Genomic DNA, 26604 nt, shown 5'->3' on the forward strand with positions numbered 1-26604 from the left:
ACATTTTGATGATGCTGAGCTGAGTTTCAAGCTTGTAACAAATCTTGAAAGCAACTGTTCCCTTAGGGCTGAGAATTTCATCACAAGGATTTCAGACAGGCCTGCAGACGGGATAAGAAACAGCCCCTCTGGCAATACAGTTGTATGTACTATACTAATTTTTGAAGACACCTTGACAAGTAGTTTTCCAAATTCTGCCCTTTGTTCCCAGGTTAAATAATGTGTGTGTCTAATCTCATCTCCCGCTGTCTCTCCTCTAAATAGATTCAGCTGGGCTACTTTCATTGATATTTATTTCTTTGGAGCTCAGGCTGCTAGGAAAGCTGTACATAGGTGTGAGTAACCTATTCCTGTACTTTTTAGTATTCAGATCTGTCAGTTATCGTCTGGTCTCTAGCAGGGCTAATTACTGATAAGAGTTTTCTTCATGGCCTGGTTGGTTCTTTTGTTGCTGTTGAAGCTCTGAGAAAACTGAGAATATAAAATGAGACATTAAATGTCATAAAGTGTGCCCAACACAGAAAAACCGTACAAAAGATAAATCAGAAATTACTAGGGGACATGAATTAAGATGATCCCAGAAGCACATTAGATGGGAGAGGACTTCCTTCACTCAACAATGCAAGAAAAAAATAAAGAAATAATCTGTTATTTTGCTGGTGGAGGGAGGATCCACAGTGGAAGGGTTTTGGTCTCTTTCCCACTCAGTCATCAGCAAAACATGAGTTATATGCTTTCCACACTGTCAAGGGTGAAATGATCAGCTGTTTACAGACTTTTAGTTTAAACAATTATGTTTAATCATATACTTTTGCCAGAGGTTGCTATAATATGTCAAAATGATGTCAATCCTTTAGGGCCATAAGCTGCCACTTATTTTACAATGGATATCCCCAGATTTGATAATAATTAGCTTTGTCTGGTCTGTTATTTACTCTATTTTTTGTTTAGTGAAAGGATCCAGTGAAGGATTAGAAAAACAACTTGATTGTAAGGCTGAGGTTCTCAATGTGATTTAAGGTCACTGAGCTTGTGTAGTGTAACGAGAGTTGAGCACTCAACTTCAGGTTTCACTGGAAAATATAATTCAGGAGATCAGTTTAAGTACATGATCAGAATGAAATCTGAACTATCCCTGGCAAGATCTGGCAGTAAGCAGGTGATGTCCACCAACTCAAAAGCAGAAAAACTCTCATCCACCAGCCAACTGCAGCAGAAAGTATAGAATATTCTGCTGAATCCTCAGACTTCAGCTATCATTACATTTTCTTTTTGAAAAGGCTTTAGATGCAAAGCCCTCTGTTAAGACCCACCTGGTATCTGATATCACAGGTTGGATACATTTACGTCTTCTAGAACCTAGTCCCTATACAGACCAGTTTGCTGCTAGCAGATTTCATGGGTGCTTCAGGGCTTCCCTAAGTTTTAATGAGATTTAATGAGCTAAATCATAATGAGACCATCACCTCGGCAGGCTTTCCTGGAGTTTGATATGTTTTCTGTTCCTGGGAACACCCCCAACTTGGCTCTTTTGTCAGGAGCTGTCACTGCAGTGACCAGTCCAGTTATCTGTAAGTGGAAAAGCCTCGTATGTTTTCTTTCCTCTTCATAGCATGACAGGAGTGCAGGTGGGCCAGAGCCGGAGGACCAAAACTGACCTGAGTATATCTCTGAGGATAGTTGCAGGTACTCCTTGCTCATCAAAGAAGCAAAATGAGGAAAAAAACCTGCTGAAAATAAGCATGTTATCATTGTAAAACAGGCAAACTATTGAGAGTGGTTTTGTTACAGTGATATAAACTGGTATAAAATGAATGCCAGCTTCCTAGGGAATGGGGCACCACCATGATCTCCTGCTGACTAATTGTCTGTTCCACTAAACACTTATCTAGATAGCCTGGAGCTTTTTGGGAGTTACATCAAGTCTTTCATTTGTTAGAGTAATATTTTTCCCTTTCACGTGAAATGTAGCCTGAAATACAGAAAAGAACTGTTTCTAATTAAACTCCTGCCTAAATCCGTTATAGCTTTTGTGAAGTCATTGGGACAGGGACATAAAAGAACTGTAATGATCCCAATATGTAAATATAGATGTAAAAGTTTGTTTGGAGGGATGGAGGTTAGAGGCCAGATATCACGAAACCAAACATAAAGCTTCTTGGTAGAAATTGAATCATTAGTTATCATGGATTTTCATAAAAATAAAGTAATAATGCACATTCATGTTTCAGTTCATAAATGTGAAGTGACAGCCTATGAGTTAGCCACTGAAATGATATTATAGACCTGAAAAAAAAAAAATAGAGGAAATTGAGAAAGCAGAAGAGAGAGTTGTAATAGAATTGGGCATCGTCATAAATAAAAATCGTGAAAGGGGAGATTGATTTAATGAAAGATATGAAAGTCAGAAACTCAAGGTGTTAAAAAGATGATCTGCTCAACTGATAAAGAATCCCTAAGGCTATGCAACTTTTAGCTGAAACAGCCAGATTTACCTAAAGTAGATGAACTTTAAAGTTGTGTGAGGAATAACATATTGCAAAGGAACATGCTTCTGCAGTACACACAGTCTATTAAGAAGTTGTGCAAAAGAGGAGGAAGCTTACATTGATCCATTGGAAGATTATCTTTGCTGAGAAATTTCATCAGATCTACAAGTAGATATGGGAACGAGAAATTGTTGTAATCCAAAAAGCCTAAATAGCAACATTTACATGCTAGCCAGCTATGAGGATTTGGAAGAAAGCACTGTTGGTGAAATGAGTTGGCCAGGCTACTTCTGTGGATGGTGTTTTGTACATAAAAAGCAGGTAGGACAGACACAGATGCCATGTGAGTGACGTCTCCATCTAAGTGTCTGCTAATGTGGAAGGATTTACTTTAGCTTGTGAAAGCCTTTCAGGATTCACACATACCCATCCGTAAGTGCAAAGAAAGTAAAATCTCCCTTGTCTGCACATGGCTGAGGAAAGAAGGCTCAAAGATCCAGATGAAACTGTGCTAAGATCTCCTCTCAGTATCTAAGGGTGATAGAACAACTCTTTTTTAGTACTGCTTTATGCAAAAAAACCATGGAAGCCCACAAGTTTGAAGTGCAGCTTCATCTCCAGCAGTGCTATAGGCGTGAATAACTGCACACAGAGATTTTGCAGCAATCATCGTTCTGTTGTAAATATCACATCTTTCATTTCATTTTCCCTCCATTGTATGGAGTCCTGTTTTTCAAACAAACAAAAATAAAAGGATTAGGGAGCCTCTTCTTAACTGCTGTATCTCAGCCCACTGAAATATGCACATATGTACACAGAGATTGGGTGAGACAGCTGAGAAGAGCCCAGCGAGGAATTATACATATCCTGTGATCAGCTTTTCTCTTTCTATAACATGATTTTACATGGTGAGGATCACCTCTGCTTCTGAAAAAAATTCTGAATAATCTTAGCGAGTTCCTCATAGCATTTCCTGAGGCAGACAGCCCTTATTCACCTGAGGGGGAAATAAGGAGTTTAGTAACTCACCGAAAAATCTCACAGCAAATAATTCTTGGAGAAGTTCAGAAGGCTTTGTGGAGCTCACTGAATGGCATGCCACACAAAGAAGTGCTCCCTCTTTCTCAGCCTCACTCTCTCTGGGAATGGATGAGTGGCAATCATCAGACATGCAACTTTTTTCATAGTAGGTCTTGAAGTTGAGCACAACTGGGTGCTGGCACAGGAGGGCTTCCAGCCGGAAAAGGGAGGAGAGTCATGGGACGCCAGCGAACCTTGCAATCTGCCGCTTTGAAGCCGCAATGACAAGTGCATGATTAGCAAGCACAGGGATACCAAATGAGCCCGGATTCTTCTCTGTTTTGAATAAAAAAGGTAAGTTTTTGAGCAGCTGGAATTGCGGTTCCAGGTTGAGCTCAGTGCACTTGCAGTAATATTTAGCCCTTGTCATCAGTTGTCTACTCAGCTCACTGGCGAGTGTGAAGGATAAAGCCACAATGAGCTCCTGCCAGCTCGCTGTGCCAAGAGCTTGGCATTAATATGTACATTTTGCTAGGGAACTTTGCATATAGTTGAGCTGTCCAGTTCGTTCATGTTGTCTGGAAACCAAGAGGAGAGAATGCAGCTGCCCAGCTGCTCCAGGTGCAGGGTAGGCCAGGGTATGCTTGTGCAGGGGACTTGCAGATTAGCATAAGTGAAGCACTAAAGACTGAGTATATCTGGCACAGCATTGACACTAAATACGTGAGTGTTGCTGGGTTTTGGCCATGAGGTCTTTATAAAAGAGCAAGTGTATCTGTGAAATGCCGGAGAAGATCTGACAGGCTGCACTGTTGTATCACTTGCGTGCCCGGTAAAGAAGTGAAATGCTCATGTATCTGCTTAACTCTTGAACCAGAAATTCTTGAAGGGCCTTGCTATAAAAACTGCTTCACTTATCTTCCTGGGAATTTCTTAAGCTTAAGAGAAAAAGTCATCTTAGCATCCTGCTAAAAAGTAAGCAAAATGACTCTACTCTTTCATGTAGGTGTACGTGAGGGACTCAGGCCTCTAACATAGTTCACAAATGTGGGCACTTGTTGGCAAACTAAAAAGCACCAGCCTCATGAAATGCGCTTTCTTTGCCAGCTTTATTCCTCCCCTCTGAGCTGTACCCACAAAGGTAAGTGATGAAGATCAGCTGGAGACAGTCCAGGACTGAGGCTCCATCACCTGCCTCATTCAAATAAATAACGGTAACTGAATGTAAAACTCTGCTAATTCCCCTTTCCACTCCCATATACCAGTGTGCTGCTTTCGAGAGACGATCTTTCATTTTAGAAGGTTCATTTCTGCCAGCTCTTATGTGAGTAACAGCAGGTACTCTTTCAGGGAGTAGTGAAAATGTAATGCCTCTCTTAAGCAGTGCAAGAGCAAGTGAAGCTACTGTTTGACAATTCTGCTACATGTTTTCATAAATGTTTCTTTGGAGGTGGGTATACCTGTCTGTGAAAGGAGATGCAGGTCTCTTCAGGGTACTGCAGAACTTGCTGGAAATCCTGGTGTTCAAAAGTCCCTTTCTTATGCCTCTGAGTTTAAAACCTGTAATGAATTAGATAGACACAAGGGTAGTCACCCATCCTTTGTCTGTGGTGTAATCCTGATTTCCAGAGGGGGATTTTCAGCATGTACTAGCAGAATTTGATGTCCACATCTGATCGTTTGGGACCTCAGCACCCAGGTCCTTCTAGCGTCCTTGGGAATCCCAGCACTGCTATACAAATCTGGAAGATTTTGCTAACTAGACCATTGTTCAATTACAAGGCCAAATTCAGATTAAAAGACTTCTTCATGGCTTCATCTGTTTTCCTCCTCGTGTCTTTGTTGTCTGGATCCAGAATGCATACATGGAGCTACTATGCTTCTTCCAACCTGCGCTGGGAGAGAGGAGCTGCTGCCTGGCACAGTTCTTGCATTAGGTGTCCGGAGTTCATCATAGGCTTTAAATAGATGTTTGCTGGAAGAGATCCAGCTGCTGAGTACACAGACCCATGCCTGCTCATTCCTGTAGCTTCCATACCCTGGTGTCTTCACATAAGATACAGCTTCACCAGGGCTTCTTGATCAGGTATGCAACTTTGTTATTAACATCAGCAGTTCCTAAACTCTGAGAACATGCAAAATGTGTCAATACAACAGGGTAGTATACTTTCAGATAGAGTCCTTTTCATAATCTGGCTATTCCTTCTTCTTGGTTGTTTGAAGATAGTTCAGATATCAAAGTTTAGGACTCACCTTGATTTAACAGTAAATAGATACATGGTATGAGTGCTTGAAAAAAAAGAAAGCATTTGGAAGATCAAAGCAGCGTGACTCCCATCAGAGTCAATGGGGAACAAGCAGCTAAAATCTTACAAAATGCTTTCAAATTATCCTCTACCTTCGATTCCCCATCCTCACTGAAACTGGCTCCTGAAATGTTTTATTAAATGTGCTCCTCTTGTCATTTCTTTGAAAGTGAAAGGAAGCTCAGAGGAGCTGTAAGCTCAGGTTAGCAGCGAGATCAACTGCTTTTCACTTGAAGGCCAAATGGCACCTAGACTGCTGCACTGCCATGTAACCCCATTAGCCGCAACAGGGCTGACAGGTTGAGAGCTAGAGCACAATTTGGCTTTCTCTTTCGTTACAGTGAGAAAAGCCGATGTTTTTCTAATCTTATCCTGACCCTGAGCATGTTTTAAGAACTGGCTTTGCTTTGCTGGCTATTAGCCCCAAGCACATCATAGCATAAATCCTACATATCTGGTCTGTCGTCTTCTGCATTGTAAGAGCTATAAAGATATATTATAAAGCATAAAGAGCTTATTTGTTTCATAATTTTTTCTAGAATATATCTGTGAGAGGAAATAGTTTCTGACCTGGCTTTCCTGTTTATGCTAAGTGTAGCCATTTTTATGGTTTGGTTGATTATTCTCAAACCTTAGAGTAATAAGACTTCATTTCTAGCCCCAGGTAGCATTTGCAGATAGCATTCCCCAGCACTTTGTGACCACGGGAGAGCTTCATAAACACTTCATTCCTTTGTTTGCACAGAGGATAATAATATCTATACTATATAAATACGTATTTGTGCACAATAAATATATGACAGACACACGTTTATGTCATAAACATTAAGACTTCACTATGATGTGCTTTGCAAAGTTTTGTTGGGAGAATTTTTTGCAAAATGCTGAGACACTATTAGATAATAGGAATAGTTTGAATAGAAAATGTTCATCGTCATCGCCATTGTTATTATTTTACTAGACTGCGCAAAGAAAGAGACCCAGAAATGAAACACTATTGATCCGTAGTGATTTAACTGGTCCTAAACCAGGCCTTTGTTTAGCTGTATGAGGAAAACAGGATGCCTTTGTTCCCATCTTTTTAATATGTTTTTTTCCTTGATTTTTCTTGATTTAATGAAATGCAATCAATTTTCAGGCAATGGCTTGTCTTGCACCTCAGAATACTTCACAAAGTGATGTAAATTATCACCATTATTGCTATAAATACAGGTGAGAATAATATACTTAGCATTTTATCGCATCTTGAAAGAAGAAAGTATGAAATAACATTTACTTTGTGCACTGCAAACTTATTTAATTGCATTCTAGCAGCATAAATTATGTTGCTACAAAGACTTTAGTTCACTCCAGGTTATCAGAAAGGGTACTGAACATTGCAGTCTGCTTTTGTCTCCTGTCTAGAAGTTCAGAAGAGCTTTAAGTGGTGGCTTTCACATGGGTTGCGTTGTTCTGTCTGTTAGTGTGCAAAATATATTTTCCATTACAACAGGACATACTTTTGCTTTTGTGATGAATATTGAACGTGAGGAACAAACATGAAATACTTGTTTCCCTTTTTACCCAGAAATCCACATTTCTTGTAGATAATACGCATGGGCTACAGGCAGGAGAAATTGTACATTATATATCTGAATACATGGCTTAAAAATCACTGAAATCTCCAAACTGAGCTGAAAAGAGCGATATGTCCAGCTACGGAAAACATTCCTGGCAGTCATTTGTCTAAGCAGATCTTATAAATTACTGCAGATGCTAATTCTGCTGTCTTCAAGTCCTCAACGATCCCTAGAGTTGGAGAGTTTCTGATGCTCTGTAGTTCAGATCCTTTTCTTCGCTGCTGTCACCAGGCCAATCTTTCCCCATCCTGTGCTTAATTGTTTTTATCCAACTTTATACTTTACTCTTACCTTTCTTGAATTGCATCTACTTATTTCAGACAATTTTCTACACTATCAAGAACATTTTGAATTCTAATCTTGTTCTTCAAAGTACTTACAACCCCTCCCAGCTTGGCATCATCTGCAACTTTAATGAAATTAATTAAATGAAAGTTAAATGAAAGACTCCCATTGACTTCAAGGGGCATTGGAGTGAACCCAAACTGTATTACATCTCTAAGAAGTGGTTCAAGTGAAATACATTTATTGCTTTACAGGCCGTTTTTGTAAGGGAAAAAGACAGATGCGTGCTGAATAATTCAGGGTCATCGTTGCTGACTGAGAGAGATTCAACTAATTTGTCAAAATAATGATCTTTGTTCATGGTGGGGAGCAAGTGGGTTTGGATTATTTTCTGTCCCCAGAGAGATGCTGGAGGAGCCTGGGTTTAGCTCAGCACCACCACAAGAGGCTTGTTTAGAGGTGTAAAATGACAGGTAAGCATTAGTAGCAGTGGTGTTTGCAGCTGGTGGGAGGCGTGTAAGAATGATGATGATATTTTCCTTTAAGCCTGATGGCAACAGTGCTGCTACCCAGTCTGTGGAATACTTGGGAATGCCAGGATCACTCCCGTCCTGTTCCCAGCTTTGGCCTCACGTACATGTGCATGCACACGTGTGTACACACACACGCATGCATCCCTTGATTCATTGCTGTTTCCCTATTCAAAGGAAACCAATAGCTATTGAGAGCATGACATCTTCCTTGAATGCAAAGAGACCATGCACCTAGCAGAGGGGGAAAGGACAGACAGCCCTGCCTGGAGCTTGGTTGGTAACAAGCAAGCTGCAGAGAGGAGTTTGTTAAAAGCAAGTCTATCAGGGAGTGAGCCCCCCAGCCATGCCAATCTGCGGCAACTCATGCAAGCATGGTCACAGCCTGACCTCCATGTGCCACAACTTACCAATGGGAGGGGTGACGAGCTCACAGCCATGTGCCATTTTCAGTCCAGCATGGAAACTCATTTATCTTCAGCTGTCCAGAAACAGGCAACTGGAGAAAGAGAAGGTTGTGTTAGTGAGTCAAGTGAGGACAGAAATCCTCTCATTGCTCAGCATCCTAGCCCATGGCTCCAGTGGGAAAGGATGCTCTGTCCTATTCCAATACAAACCGCAGTCACTTTTACAGCAAGTTGTTTGGAAAACATTCTCTGGCGTTTCAGCCTATCCATGTTGGTTGAATCCAGCTTTTATCTGGCACTTGTGTGTTATGGCTGCTGCTCTGCTGTCAGAGCACAATCCTGATTATATATGCTTCTCTGCAAGTTATTTTTGGCTTAAAAAGGCATAGGTCTCTGAGAAATTTTTTGAGCTTTGCTGTTGCATTATTTTTCTCCAGTCACTGCAACATGTTGGCCAACTTTCCAGAGCCTGGCATGCATGCATGAGTGTATGTATATTGCAACAGATTTTTCCTTTTTCTTCTAAGTGGTAATGTTGGGTATATGAATACTTGGCAGAGGGATAGAACTACACTTTGCCTGTGCAAACTCAGTATCAGAAAGAGGACTAAATCTTTATGACTCTTTGAAGTCATCCTGTTACCAAGATGGAAATCTCTTTGTCCTTGTAGCTCTAACTTCTAAAGCCTGCCATTGCTAAACATATTTCATCTCCTTTCCCTGTGTTGCAGTGACTGAAATGCAATGCCCTTTCTCAGGGTGGTGTCTAAGTTACACAAGTAATTTCAGCAGCATTTGGTCATTGTTCTATTAAGTACCAGCTGAGACATGGCTTAACCCAAGGAGTTGCCTGCAGATCTGTTCTTGTGGGACACTGAAGTCTGAGAGCACTGAAGAGTTCAGACTCCTCTCCTTTCATCTTGGCATTCTCTTCTCACTGCAGGGTCTTTTCATTCACTTCATTCACTTCTCCTGTGTGCCTCTCACCTCCTTTAAGTCTATGGAGGTCTGGTCTCTTACTTGGCTTAGGTCAGATCAGTTCTCAGTGGTGTCCCTAATTAAAATTGATGTATAACCCATTACCCTTTGGAAAGAAATTAGAAAAGCAGGACACTTCTTGTTTGAGGGCAGAAGTGCTGGCCCTTTAGGGTAGGATCAAAGCTCACCAGAGTCAAAGAAAAGTCTGAGGTTTGGATGAAATCCTTGGGCATAAATATTGCATCCTTAATGCTCCAGACATTAAGGTTGTCCTATGGAGCAGAAACTGCTATCGTCTCCACTTGATGGATGGAAAATGGCTCTACTAAAAAATAGATCCTTGAGCGTCCAATCCAGTTTGTTGCTGGAGGGCTAAAGACATGACATGCCTGTGATGTCTGTGGCATGCCACGGCCTATGGCAGAGAGATGCCCAAGCTAGTGAGTCTACACAATGCTGTACTCTATGGAGGAAAGAGGTATGGAGCTAAATTACGTGGGCACAGCACTACGCATACATAACTCTATTGCTTTTAGTGCTCAGCTGGTTAGAAATGTTGTAAATCTCTATAGCACACCTAGCTTGAGGATTGGCGTACCTGTAGTCAGCCCAGGTGCACCTTACACACGAGCGTTTGGGAAGGCTTGGCAGAGGAGCCAACATAACCAGGTCCTCCCGGTTCCATGTGACTGCCTTCACCACTCCCCTGTCTTCCCTCCTTCGTGGCTGTTTTTGTCAAGAACACGGGCCAAACTTTATAATCCATTTGCAAAGGTCAAAGTGTCATTTCTGAGTCTCTGATAACCACCTGTCGCTGCAACACAAGCTGCGTAATCAGAACTGACAATCCCTGTCTAGAGATTTCTTGGAAGCTGGAAAAACGAGAATGTTGTCAAAAAAATAGCAATGCTTCCAGTCTGCAGTGCAGTGATGGAGATGAAAGATGAGTGAATCCAAGGAGGCAGAGAATATATCAGGCCAGTGCCTTCTTCAAACTAGTTTAGAAGTCCAAAGCAGTCTATAAGGATTTATGTTTCTCTTGTAGCCTCAAAGAAAATGTATTTTAAGCTGGCTTCTCTATTTCTCTCTTTTTACTGGACCAAACCAACAGCAAGTTTTGTAGCAGTTGTGCTTGAAGCCACAATAAGAGTGGTAATTTCTTTTGCATCAGTTGATGCAAAGGAATTTTTATATTTTATTCATTGTTTAGTTTTTTAGTACTTTTCAATAAAACTACGAAAAGCCTTTAAAAGAGGATCTTATTTTTTCTAACAGAGAAAATAATTAATTAGAGGCAGTGTGGAATCATACTACATTCTCAATTGTGAGTAACAGATACATATCTCAGAATAGGAGATGAATTTTTTGTAGGTGGACAGTGACTTTCAGTGGCCTTTAGTGCTCACATTTCAAGGCAGAAACTAGTCAGCTGGAGAGGTAGGGATTTCTCTTCAGGGATTGTTTAAAAGATGTATTTGTAACGACTGTCATCTTGGCTGACACTTTGGGAATTGAGATAGGGACCTCCTGAGTTAGAAGCGCAATCTGAAATAGGGGAGCTAAATCGCATAGCTCGCCTAGCTGTGGGATCTTACGCTGTCTGTGCAGCAGGGTGTGCGGAGGAGCTGCAATACACGCTACTCAGCACATCACCCATGTATCACTTCCATCCCACCTACGCCCTCAAAAGCAGCGTATATGTAATAGTCATTTGAATTTGCTCGGGATGTAGAGCTTTCCTTTGCATTTCTACCATATATCAAAAATGACCTGGTAAGGATAGATGAGAAATGACTGGAAGTGTGTCTCAGGGTAATGAAGAGAAAATCAGGAGTTCTTTAGAAAGACGGGCTTGTTAACATAATTGTAATATATGTGATGGCAGTGCCAAAAAAGAAAACTCAGCATAGCCAGTGGAAATACTGTACTATGCAAATATTGCAGAGATTCAGTCTAACCCTTGCATCTGCCTATGCGATTCTACTGCAAGGGTATCACCCAAAAAGATAAAAGGTACCATGGCTACTGAAGCCAACAGAAGCCACGAGGTTGGCAGCAGCATGTGTGCCAATAGCAAAAGCGAGGTGCTCCCACAGGTAGTGGGGTCAAGGGAACTCCTCTTCCCTCTCACTCCTGTGAGACCAGCGTCTGCCCCGGCTTTGAATAACGGCACTGTGATGGGAGAACCCTGGGCTTTTGGGATTTCTTTCTTGGCTGGGTCACAAATGTTCTGTGAAGTCTTTGGCATGTGATTTGATGCCTGTGCGATTCAGCTCTTTATCTCAAACAGTAAATAGAGGTCTGTTTTCCCACCTTGATGAGATGTCGCAAGAGCTTTGTGAAGGGAACATCATAGGGTATCGGGGGTCTCATCTCCTCTGTGACTAACGAAACATTCCTAGGAGGAAGAAGTGTTTGGATTTGGTGATTATCAAAGGAGAATAATCTCCACATTGCAGAAGCCATACCTCACCGAAGAATATCCTATTACAAGGCCACAGCAAAGCAAGATGTGGGATCCTCAGTGGTGGATGCCAGTGAGAGTCCCTCGTACGCTCGGCACAAACACAGAGAGAGAGTGGAGGGAGGTGTTCATTTGGGACTCACCAAGGACTTGAGCAAGTATAAAAGACAAATTTCCCCAATTAGGAAAGACTTAGTAAACAGTCAGTGTTATAGTCCAGCTGTGCTACCGGCACATCTCCAGCTTATGAGACAAGGACGAGCCTTGGTCTCTGTGGGAGGACAAGCCCACAGCTTGCTGCAGCAAGAAGGGACATTTTGGGAGGCTGCAGTCTCCCTGGGTGGCACAGATGAGAAACCTCTTTTTCATGCAGGGAAGTCTTTTCTTAAAAGGACCTTTTGCTTTTATATAGAACAAGCAGCATTAGAGTAAAACATTTCTTTTAGCACTGATGTTCCAGCTCTGTGTTTGTTGTTCTAGCAGGCAACTGAGAATGACACACATACTTTCTGTGCTCAGCATATGAGGGCATAAAACACATACCTTGTAAATTCATCCAAATATAGATTTGTTGCTTAATATAGTGCAAAGCAGTGTAAAATCAATAAGTATTATGGTAGCCAATAGAAATGGTTTTGGCCATTTGTGAATGAAAGAAATACAGTGAAAAAAATTTGATGCCTTTGGCTGAATTGCATGCTCGATCGCTTGTGGAACAGAAAGGAGTTGGCAGAGATTTTAGTTTCCTATAGACAAGGGGAGTATAAAGTATCCTGGATATGACAATTCGATGCTTTGCACACCTAGTTTTACTGTCATGATACTTAGAGACAAAATCAAAGTTACTGACTGCAGGTTAATGCTGCTGGTTGTTTGGTTTCACAGTCTGGGTCTGAAATCAATGTGTGGGTGTGCTGTCGGGAGCGAGCCAGCCCCAGCGTGCTGGGAGAGCCGGACAGCGGTGGGACTGCTCCACACCGGCACTGCCAGTGCTCCTTTGCCAGCCCTTTTTGCATTTGGGGAGACTCAGCATCTCCTAAGGTCCTTCAGCTGCCCTGGGAGAAAATAGGAGTTGTATGAAATACTTTGCCTCCCTGTATATTCGATCAGATTCATATTGCATGCGGCTCTGTTCATTTTCCTCTCAGCTGCTGCCAAAGGCAGGGGTTCTCGCATGCAGTATGAGCAGCCCTTAGAACAGGCTATTGCAGTCTGTGTGCCTCTCGATTACCTTCCTCTCCCCAGCATTGCTTCACTGGCTGGATCTGACAAATCTAGAAAACTGACCATCCCCTTTACAGCACAGTTTTAGTGTTTAGTCCATCCGATTTGTCACATTTTTCATTGGCTCTGCTTCACTTGGAAGTCAGGTATTTATTACCCAGAGAGAAACAAGCAGCCTGCATATCTCCTTTCTTTTCACGAGTGTGAAACGAAGTTGTACTATTGTCATTACTCCTCCTTAAGCTTTACTGGAAGGAGGGGAGAAACGCCATTCTCAGTTTAGTAATAAAAAGCTTGGGGTACTGGCTGTGTTTATCATTCTTCTCTCGCTTTGCTTGGACAACTGCAGTGAATGATACAGAGTGCATGTGGTTTTCAGATCAAGAGAGAAATAGGAAGATGTAACTTAATTAACATAGGCAAGAAAGTGTTGTCACATTCATTACAGACAACTGTGACTTCTAAAATCTAAAGCACGAGGTGGTGGGTTGAGTCCAGCAGCTTTCTGGCTAGTCGTCAGACATTACTTGCCTGTCTAAAGCTCTCCTACGTGACAGTGCTGACATTCCCATGTCCTGCTGATTTAGAGGAACAGACACCAAAGCTGTCTCATTCCTCTGCTTATCCTGTAGTGGGGCAGGATCACCGCTCGCTGAACATCAAGAGCCAGGAGGTGGGCAGGGAGTCACCACCTTCCTTTTCCAGCTGGAGAGCAGGAATTGCCGCCTAGCCAACAGCAAATGAGGCATGGCCATAGCAGCAAGGGGAGTGGAGAACAGCAGGAGTGAACAAAGCCATTTGATTTCTCGTAGGATTGCCTACTTGCCAGGGACATGGTTTCACCCTACACCACATCCCACAGAACTGTATCGTGCCCTCGCTGTGGCTGTGACTGACTGCTGGTGCAGGTAAAAAATGTGAAGGACTGTCCTCTCACTACAAATGAATTTTAAGCAACAGAAAGATGTACTTGTGTAACCCTAGCACCTGAGCTCTTTCTTGTTTCTTATAGATTAAGCTTTGCAAAATCCCTGTAAAACAAAGGGATAGTATCCTCATTTTACAAATACATCAAAGAGAGATTAAAGCCCAGATTACTAAAGAGATTTAACCACCAAACTCCCCTTGAGTTCAGTGGGCATTAACACTTCAATGGCTTTGAGAGTATGGATCTCAATAAATTACACACAGTCATCTAATAAGTGTGTGATGGAGTTGGGAATTAATCCCAGACTTTCAGAAAGGTTGTTCTGTGCCTTTACTTTCCTTCCTGCAAATGAGAATAGCACTATTCACTGCGCTGAATGTACTCCAGATTTCATGTGATTGGATTTTAATTGAGTAGAGTTTCATTGTGATGGTTTTGTTTTGATTTGTGGCCCCAGTTGGTTACAGCTTATTGGGGAAAATTTGGCAGAATATATTCAGTCAGAATTTGTAGTTCTGTAAAACAGCTTCATGAAATTGTGCTCATTTCCCTGGAATTTCATCTCTGACAGAAAAAGGAAGAAAAGGATGCTAGTGGGTTCCTGTTGTGTCAAAGAAACATTTTGTTTTGACATCTCCAAAATGAAATGTTTTGATTTTTTGTTTTAAAATAACTTTTTTCCTTGATGTTATGGTATTTTTACATAATTTTAATCCTTTGAAATTGAAATGAAACTGAATTTCATGACCCAAAAATGAAACCAAATGTAGGTGGCTTGAAAGCCCTGCTGAAATGAAGCATTTATCCTTGAGGCAGCTCCCACGGGAGAGGGGCCGCTTAGCATCGGGAACACATCGTTCCCGGGTGGCTCCTGGCTGTCCTGGGCCAGGCTGCGTGGGGCCAAGGAAGAAGCCCCTTACAGACTGCAGGTAGCCCTTAGGTAGGTACCAAATCATGGGTGAGGGCGGTGGGTACGGGGCCTTAGCAATGTGTCCACAAATGACTGCATGGCAGCTGCTCTTCTCTCACTACGTCCTTGAAAAATGTATAGATTCTGTGCATAGAGATAAATTTGTCCGTTCTTAGTAGTGGAAATGGGTGCAAAAGCAATGTGGAAGGGAAAAATCCACCAAAATCTTATATGCCAAATCTTGATTTAAAAAACCAAAAGGTGATTCCAGAGGAGAGACTTTTAATGAGGGGATTTTTCAGTTAATAACACCAACACGCTACAAACATTGTGTCAGATCCATAATGTTCACAAAGGAAGTATTAAACTTGCAGCTAGAATTGGACGTTTGCCCAGAATTGTAAGTCCTTTTAAAATGTGCCATTGCATATTTCACTCAGGTATGTTTTGCTGAGGATAATATATTGATATTTGCCATAAAACTATAGGACAAACAAAAAAATTTCTTAGAAATTAATTGGTATCGGAGTTCTTTTGATCAATATGCTCTATAGTGTGCTTCAGGTGGATTAGCTCAGTAAAAACCATTTTCCATTTGCATAGGTCTCTGCTAATATCTATTTATTGCTGAACTTCCTCTGGAGCAGTGCTAGAACTGCTTCCATTACAACACTATGGAGATGCCTGGCAGGAAACAAGCTCTTAAATCCTTAGAAACTAAAGGAGATGTTTGTCTCTGGGTAAAAAAGCAGAGTTACGGATTTTTTGGTGTCATGCTGCAATAGGAAAACCACTGCAGAGAAGTGTGGACACTTTGAAGGTGTGGGCCTTCAAAGTTCAGAGCACCCTCTGGTTTTTCTGAATCTACAGAGTTCAGATGTGTCACTTGGCACCTCCTCTAAAAAAGGCACAACCTTTCTGCACAGAGCAGAGAACCAGGTAAGGAATGACGAGGTATGAAGCCTTGTGAGCGCAGCTCGTCATTTACCAACTTTGAAAGGGTATTTTCAGATTTTGGCAGATACTTCAATACTCACAGTCAGAATTCAAAATATTTAAAATTAAGAAGACCTTATGCAGTGTAAATCCCCCCCAAACGGGGAATGCTGTCAAGGTGATGGTAGATTTAAAATCTGTCTGGAATCCAACTCCAGCCAAGTTCAAGCCAAGTCATTCTTCTTTCAGCAGCTGTAGAGCAGCCCAGCTGAACGTGCCAGTCACTGAGTAACTGAGGAACAGGAAAAGCATACCTAAACTTGATGTGGTACTCATTTGCCTTTACTGTTTCTTTCGGGCGAGTACAGGAAATAATCTTTCTTTTCTCTGCAACACAGGAGGTGCTTTAATTATTCTTCAAAAGCAACTGTTCAGTTGTTGTTCCTAATTGCAACAGCATCCAGGGTGGTTAACAGATCTGCTGCAGCCATCAGATTTGAGGATGGTGATTTCTTATCCTCAGGGCCCTCACAGAATCCCAGACTAGGACAGGTCCCTTCTCGAGACATATAGTGGGCTTAGGGCTGATCTACCCTCTATGCTGCTTCTTCGTCATAGTCACCTATCTCTGCCTTGCATAATTTCGGGCTGGACTCAGTTATCCCAGTAACGAATCTCACTCCAACACCTTGGGTTAAGCACGGATGATTAAAGGTGACTCCGCCTCCCCCGAGTCATTTATAAGTGACTTATAGAGCTAATAATGGCCTCATCCTTTTGTACCTTGGTACACAGCTTGTGTTCTGCAGTCTTTTATAGCTCAAATGAGCTGCTTTTGCTTATTTATTTCCCTCCTCATTCATTTTTAATGGTTATAAGAGACTCCCCCATTCTTCTTCTGACAGCAGTGATTTAGGCAGGACTCATTAACATAACTTACATTACTAAATATCGCCATTTATGCTGGTAGACCAAGGAAAATGTGTGCAGTGCTAAATCAGAAGAGATCCCGTGAGCTTGCCAAGGTGGCAGGGCTGTATTTGAAGTGTATATTATAAATGGAGAGTGCTTGTATGGGGGAAGGAACATGGATTGGGGACAGAGTCCCAGAGTGTTTCTGAAATACAGATTTTATGTGGAAATATCAGAGACTTACTTTCGTAATTGACCACCCTTGAAATGTCTAAAACAGAACTGCTCTAGGTACCCCTTATTTTCAAAGACTTACTAGCTGTGACTTTGTAAGAGTTCCAACAGAATTACTGTAACAGAAAAGCAGTTTCCTGTGAGGGTTTTACCGTTATCCCATGGGAATTTAATAATGATAATGAGGTGGGGAAAGACTGTTACAGCTATTTCTGAGAGCTAACAGTGAAATGCTGGGTACCTCTTCTGGGAGTTATGATGTACATTCCTCTTTCCAAAAATCCCATTAGCTCTTTGGATTCTATTCAGCCTAAAGCTAACACGGAGTTTATGGGACCAAAGGAACAGTCAGCCACACAATTTCATATCTGCCATAGACAGCCTTTGCAAAAGGGCAATGGGAAAAGCAGTAAAATCCTTTTAGGAGAGGGATGGGAACCATATTCAGTGGAGAACTGGGTGCAGGAGGTCAGTGTAGTAGGGATCGTATGTGATTTGTGAGGGGTCTTATTGCTTCTTCCCATGTTTTTCCCAGGTTGGCTGAAGTCATGCTACTACAAGGCTTCAAAGGGTTTATTCTTCCACAGATAATCTAGCAAACAGTGAAATAAAATTAGAGAAATTAATACAAACTCGTTTCTCTTGCTTGTGACCACACCTGGAGAGCATACAGAGTGTGGGGTGTTTTAAAGGACAGCGCTGACTTTTCAAATAATGCAAACAGGCTTTTTAAGTAAACATAAAAAGGAAGTGCCTTGGACCAGCAATGCCCCCCTCCTTTGCTGGTCAGTATTTGTTTGCCAAGGAAACAGTCCTATATTAAAGTGACACAGCAGCATCACTTTCACAGTTGCAAGGTTACCAACTGAGCTTTGGGCTCAGTTTCGGGGTACCCACTGTACAGAGCTGCCCCTGGGGCTGAGGCATGCGTATTTACAGCGAGGATTTTGTGGTAGGAAGTAACAGAGACTTAACTTGATTCCCGTTTCTGACAGTAGGACTGAGGGTTTGAATTAAATGCAATGCTGAGCACACTTGAAATATTCCACTCTGCACATTTTGTAGCACTGACGATTGAACTCGACATCCAGCTTGCCAGAAACCGCGTGTTTGGTATGTACATGGTGCACTTAGAAATCTGATTCCTGATTCTGTGCTGTGCTGGCAATAAGGGATGGACCTCTGACCACTGCTGCCCTGGTACATGGAGATTAGATATTTGTGTGTGACTCAGAGGAAGCTGTCTTAGCTGTTCAGTGATGTAAGAAAAAGAGGTGGAGCTGTAGGAGCCAAGCAAAACCCAAAGCACTTTTATAACCTACCAAGTTCATACCCAAAAAAACCATTCAAAGCCCAGTTCCCTCAAGGGATAAAAGTCCCCTGTATTGAGGGAGTTTCTGGAGCATCTTGTGAGCATTAAGTACAGCCTCCCCTAATTAATGGAAGTCAGCTCAATGTAGTTGTGTGAAAAGCTCCAGTGATACAAAGCCCAGAAAGGCTTTAGCAAGGGAGCCCAGCACCAGAAGGGTTTAATGGCATTATAATGTCCTTGAATTACAGTGACCACAACACAGAGAGATGTATTCCAGTGGTACATAAACAGCAAAAGAAAATCTACTCTCTCTCTCTTGACTCCTTGTCACCTTTACTGAAAACTGGAGTTGCCATCCCTGAGATAGCAAAACTCAAAGAAAGGAGGAAAGGAAAAGGAGATATGGGTGGGAGTCCCTGGATTTTGGAAAAAAAAAAATTTTTTCCCCACAAACCGCCCACCTTGCTCCAGCCCCTTTGTAGTTCCTATTGCATTTTATAATGTGTTTAATAGTTTTCTGAAATCTGCCTGGTTTGGGACCAAACTTTTGCAACCTCTTAATTCCCTGAATAACTAAGTGTTGGGAGCTGTTTGTTGATTTAGTACAGACCCTCTCTTTTGTTTACACACTCTCGCACACACATCCGTGGGTATGTGCCGTTGCTCCATTCATGCGTTTAATAAACTTGAACCACAGCCATTTCTGTTATGCGTGGCGAGGCGTGTAAAGCAAGAACCGTAGCACAGGAAGGAGGGTTGGTAGTTAAAGGCTGTTTATATGAATTAACGCTAAAGAAAAGGAGCTGCTTGACAGACTGAGGAATTGAAATCCATTAGAGACTGAAAAGGAGACATGCTGGCTCAGAAAAGGCAGTGGCAGCAGAAGCTTCTCCGTGCTGCCTCCATCACCATTAACATGGAGAAGCCATGCGAGGGGGGACCCGGTTGCTCCCTCCTCCCTCCACGGGGACTGCCTGGAGGCTGCCAGCTGCTGAGCTGCGTTTGACAGGGCTTTGCTCTTGTGCCCATTTGTCCTGCAGAGGCTCAGCTGAGTCTTGTCAAACTCATCTCACAAAAGAGTCGCTCACCTCCAACAAACAGCTTAGAAAACTCAATCTCAAAAGAGACAGAGAAGCTTGATTCTTCTTCTTTCTCTACAACTTTTTAGTCTTTCTCTGGGGCTGGAAGATGAATGGTTCGGATGTGTCTGCAGTAACGTGGGCATGGCTAATCTGCCTTTCTATTGATGACCTGTTTCCGAATGTCCTGGCCTGATTTATGAAAATGTACTGTACTTTGCACTATGTTTTGATGTTGCTCTGTTAGGACTGCATGCAAACTGCAGCAGAACAGTGATGCTTATTCATTCAAACAGTGAAGGGCTGGCTGGGAACTGAATGAGCTCATAGTTGTTGCTGTCTTCACTTGCAGAAAGGGAAACAGGAGAAGGCGGGTATCCCAAGTGTAGTCATTCTTTTCCTGACCATCAGTTTGTTTTATAAATCATAATCTTGAAAGCACAAGGTCATGGTATTTATTTGATCATTCATACAGTAAGTTTTAAGGGATGCATTCTTTTTGTAACTCTCTCTTTCTGTAGCAAACCCTGATAAAGTTGGAACTGAGGTCTGTTTGCCTGCCAAATTTTCTGTCTTTTGCTATTGCTTGAGTATTAATGAATTTAAAATCTAAGAGTCTGATTCCCATCTCTTTCTAGCATAATTCAGCAGTTACTTCTATTACCCGGGAGAGTCTCAGCCTTGTTCCAGTCCCTATGTGCTGAACTGCTCTTCACACACACAGACTGATAAAAACAACAGCAAAATCCCCCCTGTGCTATCTGTGTGTGCTTCAAAAGCCACTGCTCTGACAGCGAAGCCTTACCCTGATGGAAGGACATTTGGCAGGGGCCCTACTAGGAGCCCTGTTGCAAGTGCAGAGCAGAGGACAGGCATGGGGACAGGAGAGGTCTGCTGGGGTGCAGAGCTCCAGAGGCTCAGCGCTCTCCTCTGCAGAGGACACTGCGGTGGTTTGAAAACATCCCTCAACTACGATTTCTGTGCTGCAAGGCACAAAAGTTTACCTGTTACCTTAAATCACTAGGAAATGGTTTCAGTCCCAGGTTGATCACCCATGGGGACATTTAATTGCCTGATATGTTAATTAGGTAAGATTAGACAAATATGAGGTGTTGCTAGCTGGAAGCAGAGGTGGTGAGGTAATCACACTGAACGCTATTGTGTGGCCCCATGTGCTACTGAACAAAATCCTTGTCTTCAGGCCGTTCACTTGTATGTGTGGTCCAGCCTGCAGAGCACAGACAAGTGGAAGACCTCAGGGCAATCGGCTCCCAGGCTGAAGGTTTTCCTTGGGGCCACTTTGTCTTCAGCTTTGATCTGTTGCCTCTCAAGCAGCAATCAGCCACTTTTGAGACTGCCCAGTTTTTCTTCTCACTGGCATCCCAGGGAAAGGTAGAGAGCAGCAGGCAGGGCTTATTGGCACATAGGAGGGTTTGAGAACAGCACTTAAAATACAAAAAGGCAACAGGGATAAGTGCAGTGCCAGCAACAAACAGATGATTTCCACTTATGGAAGCCAGGTACCCCCATGGGGTGGGAGAAGGAGCAGATGTACAAGGCACTGCCCGAATGTCTTCTGACTTCCCACCTGTCAGACAGAATATTAGACGTTGCAGGTAGGAAGTACAATGTAGTTCTCGCCCTGAAAATATTACACTCACCTTAGTGTGCCCTCTGCAAGGATGCAAGAATAACGCCTGCTGTCTTGCTGCTGCCCAGACGTGCTGCTCCCAGAAGGGGAACGTGCTTATGCCTTCTATAGCCTATAGCCACTTCGGCAGGCTCACATGAAGCTTCTCCCGGAGTTTTGCCGAGTCTCATCTTCCTCAGCTCAGGCCAGTTTGGATCAGCATTATGATGAAGTGCGTATTACATCAGTGCCACAGGGCCCAGCTGGAGCCAGGACTTGTCTGTGCTCAGCTGCCTGCTGCGAGGTCCTCCCCTTGCATGGCATACCCTCTTGCTTTGAGACTTTTTTGACAGCAACTAGGTTTTCTTGCTGTGCAGCACAATAAGATTGGATCCTGACAGGAGCCGTTAAGAATTAGTGTAAAAGGTGCTAACATGAGAATATCCTGAAAAACGTAATTCTGCCTGTAAATAAACTCCTTACTTTCCGGCTGAAACCAATGGCAACTATAAGATTTTGGCCTTAAACCAGGCATTACTTGCAAGAGAGACATTGCAAGAGTCATGATAACCTTTTTTGGTACGTTACCTAGGCTTAGACAAGCAAGGATGGAAATGGATTTGCTATGGATCTGTCTGTAAAAAGGGTTGTTGTTGTTTAAAGATAATGATATTAGGAATGCAAATTATCCTACAAAAGCTGGTGACATTTAAATACGATTTAAATTCATTTAGCATTTAAACAGAAAAGTAGAGAATGGCATTAAATTCAGATGAGGATAAGACTATGCATTCTGGAGTCAGATATATTAAATGCATCTACAGAATGGAATGGTAATGGATTGTGAAAAGAGTTCAGAGTTTTAATAGATCATTCCTTCAGATCATCAGCATGGTAAAGTGGTAGTTAATAAATTATTTGACGTGTACATTTACTCATATATTTTAACTAGCTGTAATGAACAGGTCCTGTCAGCTCACCTAGATCCTTGCAATAGCTGCTAAATCGCTTGAGTGAGATTTAGTAACTTGCAGCAATATTGATGTCCAGAGCTGCAGGTAATAAATAAAGCGACATCAGGACTACCTTGAGCAGAACATTGTGTAAGACCTTTGTCAGGCTTGCAGCGGAGATGAAGCTGTTTTGCCCCAATGAACACCACTGGACATCAATGAACTCTTCCCTGTGATTAGGTTTTGGTTGATGTGATTACCCCATGCCCTGGTACCTGTAATGGGACTCAAGAAGAGCCCTTGGTCCCAGTTTGGGGTTGACTAGAGAAATTTGTCCCCTCTTCAGTTCTGTATACGGGCAGTTACCTGTTCCTCCCCTCAAGTATGTGGTATTCCTTGGGCTGTCCACAAAGTAGAGGAGGAGGATGGTAGAGTCTTACTGAGCTTTGGAGAGAGGAGAAGGATCCTCTCTCAGTGCTGTTATGCTAGGACTATCCTAGTGTTGGAGTGGGAATTAAGGACGGAAAGAAGCTGTTCTTTTAGCTTAGATAATACTAGAAATGTTTGTAACAGAAAAAGCCTGCCTGTTAAAATTATGCCAAATTATACAGGCTATTAAGGGCACACCAGGCACCTTTCTTGTTATTCCTAGTTGTCCTCTGAACTTGGAGCTAGTTTAAACCTATATCCTTTCTCTTCTTCCCACTCATTTTCCCAGCATGTGGTGTACTTTATAATTTGTGAAGAGACTCATTAATTTTTTTTTTGTCCTTTTTTCAGGTTTCTGACAGATGTGACTATGTCTTTGTCAATGGGAAGGAAATGAAAGGCAAAGTGAATGTCATAGTTAATTTTACTTACCAGCATCTGAGTGCCCCTTTAGAAATGACAGTCTGGGTTCCTCGTCTCCCGCTGCAGATAGAGGTCTCTGACACAGAACTAAATCAAATCAAGGGGTGGAGAGTCCCCATCATGTCAAATAAGAGGTAGGTTTCATTAGAGGATGTTCATTCTGGTCTGTGCACTTGCCAAAGACCTGTCAGGACCAGTGGATCTGAGCATGCTCATTTGCCCTTAATGCAGTTCTGGTGTAAATTTGAAGGTCACCAGATATTTATTCAATAGACTCCCGCACTGGACTTCCGAGGGAAATGGAAACCACAGATTGCATGGTCCTACATTGCAAATCAATTTCCTTTTATAGTGCTGGTGACTGAGATGGAAAGAGCCAATTGGATTAGCCATGAGGCAGCAGGAAGGCATCAACAAGGACCAGCTCTGGCAAGGCTGGTCAGTCCCCAGCCTGGTTCACAGGTCCTGCCAGTTAATTTAGTCATTGTTAATGGTCACAATTAATACATACTTGTTTCATATCACTATAGGGTCCAGTGGCACTGATCAGTGTGCCCCAGTCAGGACACTGATACACTAGGGCTTTAAAGGTACTGTCCGTGCCCACAGGTCAGTGGCGTGTGGATGACAGGACAGAGAATGGATGTAGGCAGATCTAGACTGTCTGTCAGTGTTGTTAAGAAGAACAAATTGATAAAGTAGGTACTTTGTATTCCCACCTACCTATGAAGACATAATTTATTGCCAGGTTTCTGTTAGCATCACAGCAAAGAGATGGGGTTTTCTGTGGAGATGCGATTTCAGCCTGAATGCCATGCAGAAAGGGATGTATATGTAGGTGCAGACAGAGGAGATTTCCATGGCAACATAAAGATGTTTATGGGAAGATCCGGAAAGAAAAAAGCGTGAAGGACCTGAAAATAAGGACTTAACATGGAAAATAATGAGAGACATTTGGAGAGGACAATGTGGTAGCGAAGCTAGCAGGCCAGTTGGTGATTTCAGCAGCTGTATTGGAGATTTAGGCAGCCTGGAGGCCTCAGTTATGAACAAGGGAAACAGGGTAAAAGTGAGGGAACCTGACAGACTTCAGAAATGCACTGAAGGAAGCAGCTTCAGCAGAGCAATGGAAGGGGGCAAAGGCCCCTTGTTCCACCAACTAGGCTGCAGACTTATGTCAGCGATAGCTGTCCTGTTGCAAGTTCTGCCAGAACCACTTTAAACTCATTTTTTATTCTTGATGTCCTACCAGACCAGCCAGGGACAGTGATGATGAAGAAGAGGATGAACGTAAGGGAAGAGGCTGCGCCCTTCAGTACCAACATGCGATGGTGCGAGTCCTCACGCAGTTTGTAGCTGAAGCCTCAGACCCCGGTGGCCAGCTGAGCTATTTACTGGGTTCTGACTGGCAGATTGACATTACCGACCTGGTGAGTGACTTCATGCAGGTGGAGGAGCCAAGAATCGCTAAGCTGCAGGACGGACAGGTTTTGATTGGGCAGGAGCTTGGAATGACGACAATTCAGGTAGGGAAAATTAATTAATTATTCCTTTTCCTCCACTAACCCACCACCTTGGGAACTGAGGTACTCATGAGGTGTACAGCAGCTTCTTGCATTAGCAACAGAAATAGGAGCCATGAATTTTTGAACGGAGCAGAATTGCAGCAAGGACCAGAAGACACAGAAGAGATGGTTTTCTCTTCTTATCTTGTGCCCTAAAGTAATGTAGATTGCAGTTTTAGTAAATTTGGTCCAACCTGTATACTTGAAGGCTGTTTCTTATTATTTTTGTCTAAGGCTTTTTTTGAACTTGGAGCCACTGTAAGGGCTATCACAAAGCATGCAGCTGGTGAAACAGCTCAGTCTTCTCAAAGCATACATTGACAGAGAAAAGGGTAAAGTAAAAATTAACTAGTGCTGGTTGAGGAACTGAGACTGGAATGTAAGTTCCATGGGATCAAATCCCGGCACACCTTGCAAGCTCAAGGAGTGCGTTACAAAATATAAATGTTAGGGTCTGTTTCAGAATATGCACAAAGCAATACTAATAATTGGCACTCCTAGAACAACGTTAGAAGACTGACTGATTAGTGACAACAAAGCTATGTTCTCCAGGGGTGCAAATTAAATTCATCAGTTTCAGCCAATATGGCCAAGAATATGGCCTATAAATACCACTGTATATGTGGCCGTGCCTTAGTGTCCCCACTCGGGTAACTCACCTAAACCTATGCATCGTCTTGTTGGCAACTCTTCACATGTAGTTCTTCCTGCTGTGCAGAGAAATTGTAGCCTAGAAAATGGGGTCCCAGCAGAAAAGAACAGAAAAAAAAAAAAAAAGAGAGAAAGAGAGATTAATCCAGTGATACTATAAAGTAGAAAACGTGTTAACAAGCACTGGAACAGGAAGAAAAAATCTAGCTCTCCAAACATGTTCGTCATCCCAAACTGTCAAACCAGAAAACAACCACCGCACCTGACGATAACACAGGTTGTTAGGGCTGGAGAAATGGGATTCGAGATTTTTGACTTTCTGCAAAATCTGTAAAGATTTTCTGAATGACCTTCCAAATCTCTGGGACTTACAGTGCTCCAAAACTCTGCACATAAATGCACATAAAACTGTGGAAAAAAAAAATCCAAGGGAAAAAAGCTGAGAGCAAGTTATATTTAAAGAATACCTCTTATAAAATGCTTCTGTACCCTATTTAGATCATTAAATTCAACTTGCTTGCTAATGAGCACCTTTGGATGTCACATATCACTGCATTGACCTCCATGCACATTTTTTAACCAAAACAAGTTTTCTCTGTCAATCTTGTATAAGGTACCATGAGTGGTTATTGTAGCAATACATTAGCCTTTCTTTCTATAGGATAGAAATAAATGCCATTTATTTGATGGATTTTATATAAATCTACATATTGTGTTACATGTATGCTATCTAAAAATACAATCATTAATAAAATAATTGCATTTCACATAAAGATGACATTTACAAATACTTAATATGTCTGAAACAGATGTAGTTAGCATATCGCAGAGGTGAATAGCATAGCCGATTACAATTATGTTGGTAAAAGATGTTATAAGCACCCTATTATTGCAGAAGAGTTATAAAATGTGACTAGCCATTTTTTAATCATATTTTATTAATGTCTGTCTGCTAAGAGTAATTCTGCCCATTAGCATAAATATCACTTATCTGTATTACAGTAGCTCTGTGTAGCTATTTTGCTTGGCGTTATGCAAAATGATTGTTGCTAACTTCGATTTTTCTTTTCAGATATTGTCCCCCCTTTCAGATGCTATCTTGGCCGAGAAGACAGTGACAGTTCTGGATGAGAAGGTGACAATAACTGACCTGGGTGTGCAGCTGGTGACTGGATTGTCGCTTTCCCTGCAGCTCAGTCCAGGAAGCAATAAGGCCATCTTTGCTACAGCAGTAGCACAAGAGCTGCTCCAATCTCCAAAGCAGGTACTATTACGGACATGTATTGTGTTGTGGAAGTACACCGCTCTGATCCACTACAT

The 26604-nt window shown here is 42.3% G+C and overlaps 1 protein-coding gene across 1 annotated transcript in view; it reads left to right on the top strand.

Moving 5' to 3' along the window:
- The window catches only part of TMEM132D (transmembrane protein 132D), a 95866-nt gene that overhangs the window by 65154 nt on the left and 4108 nt on the right, over positions 1-26604 (top strand). Inside the window, exons 3-5 of the mRNA XM_009706984.1 lie at positions 22997-23202; positions 24321-24594; positions 26357-26548. Of these exons, the coding sequence (XP_009705286.1) occupies positions 22997-23202; positions 24321-24594; positions 26357-26548 (672 nt within the window). The remainder of the gene's footprint in view (positions 1-22996; positions 23203-24320; positions 24595-26356; positions 26549-26604) is intronic.

The sequence above is a fragment of the Cariama cristata genome, unplaced genomic scaffold, assembly GCF_000690535.1.
Source record: "Cariama cristata isolate BGI_N322 unplaced genomic scaffold, ASM69053v1 scaffold5259, whole genome shotgun sequence".
NCBI lineage: Eukaryota > Metazoa > Chordata > Aves > Cariamiformes > Cariamidae > Cariama > Cariama cristata.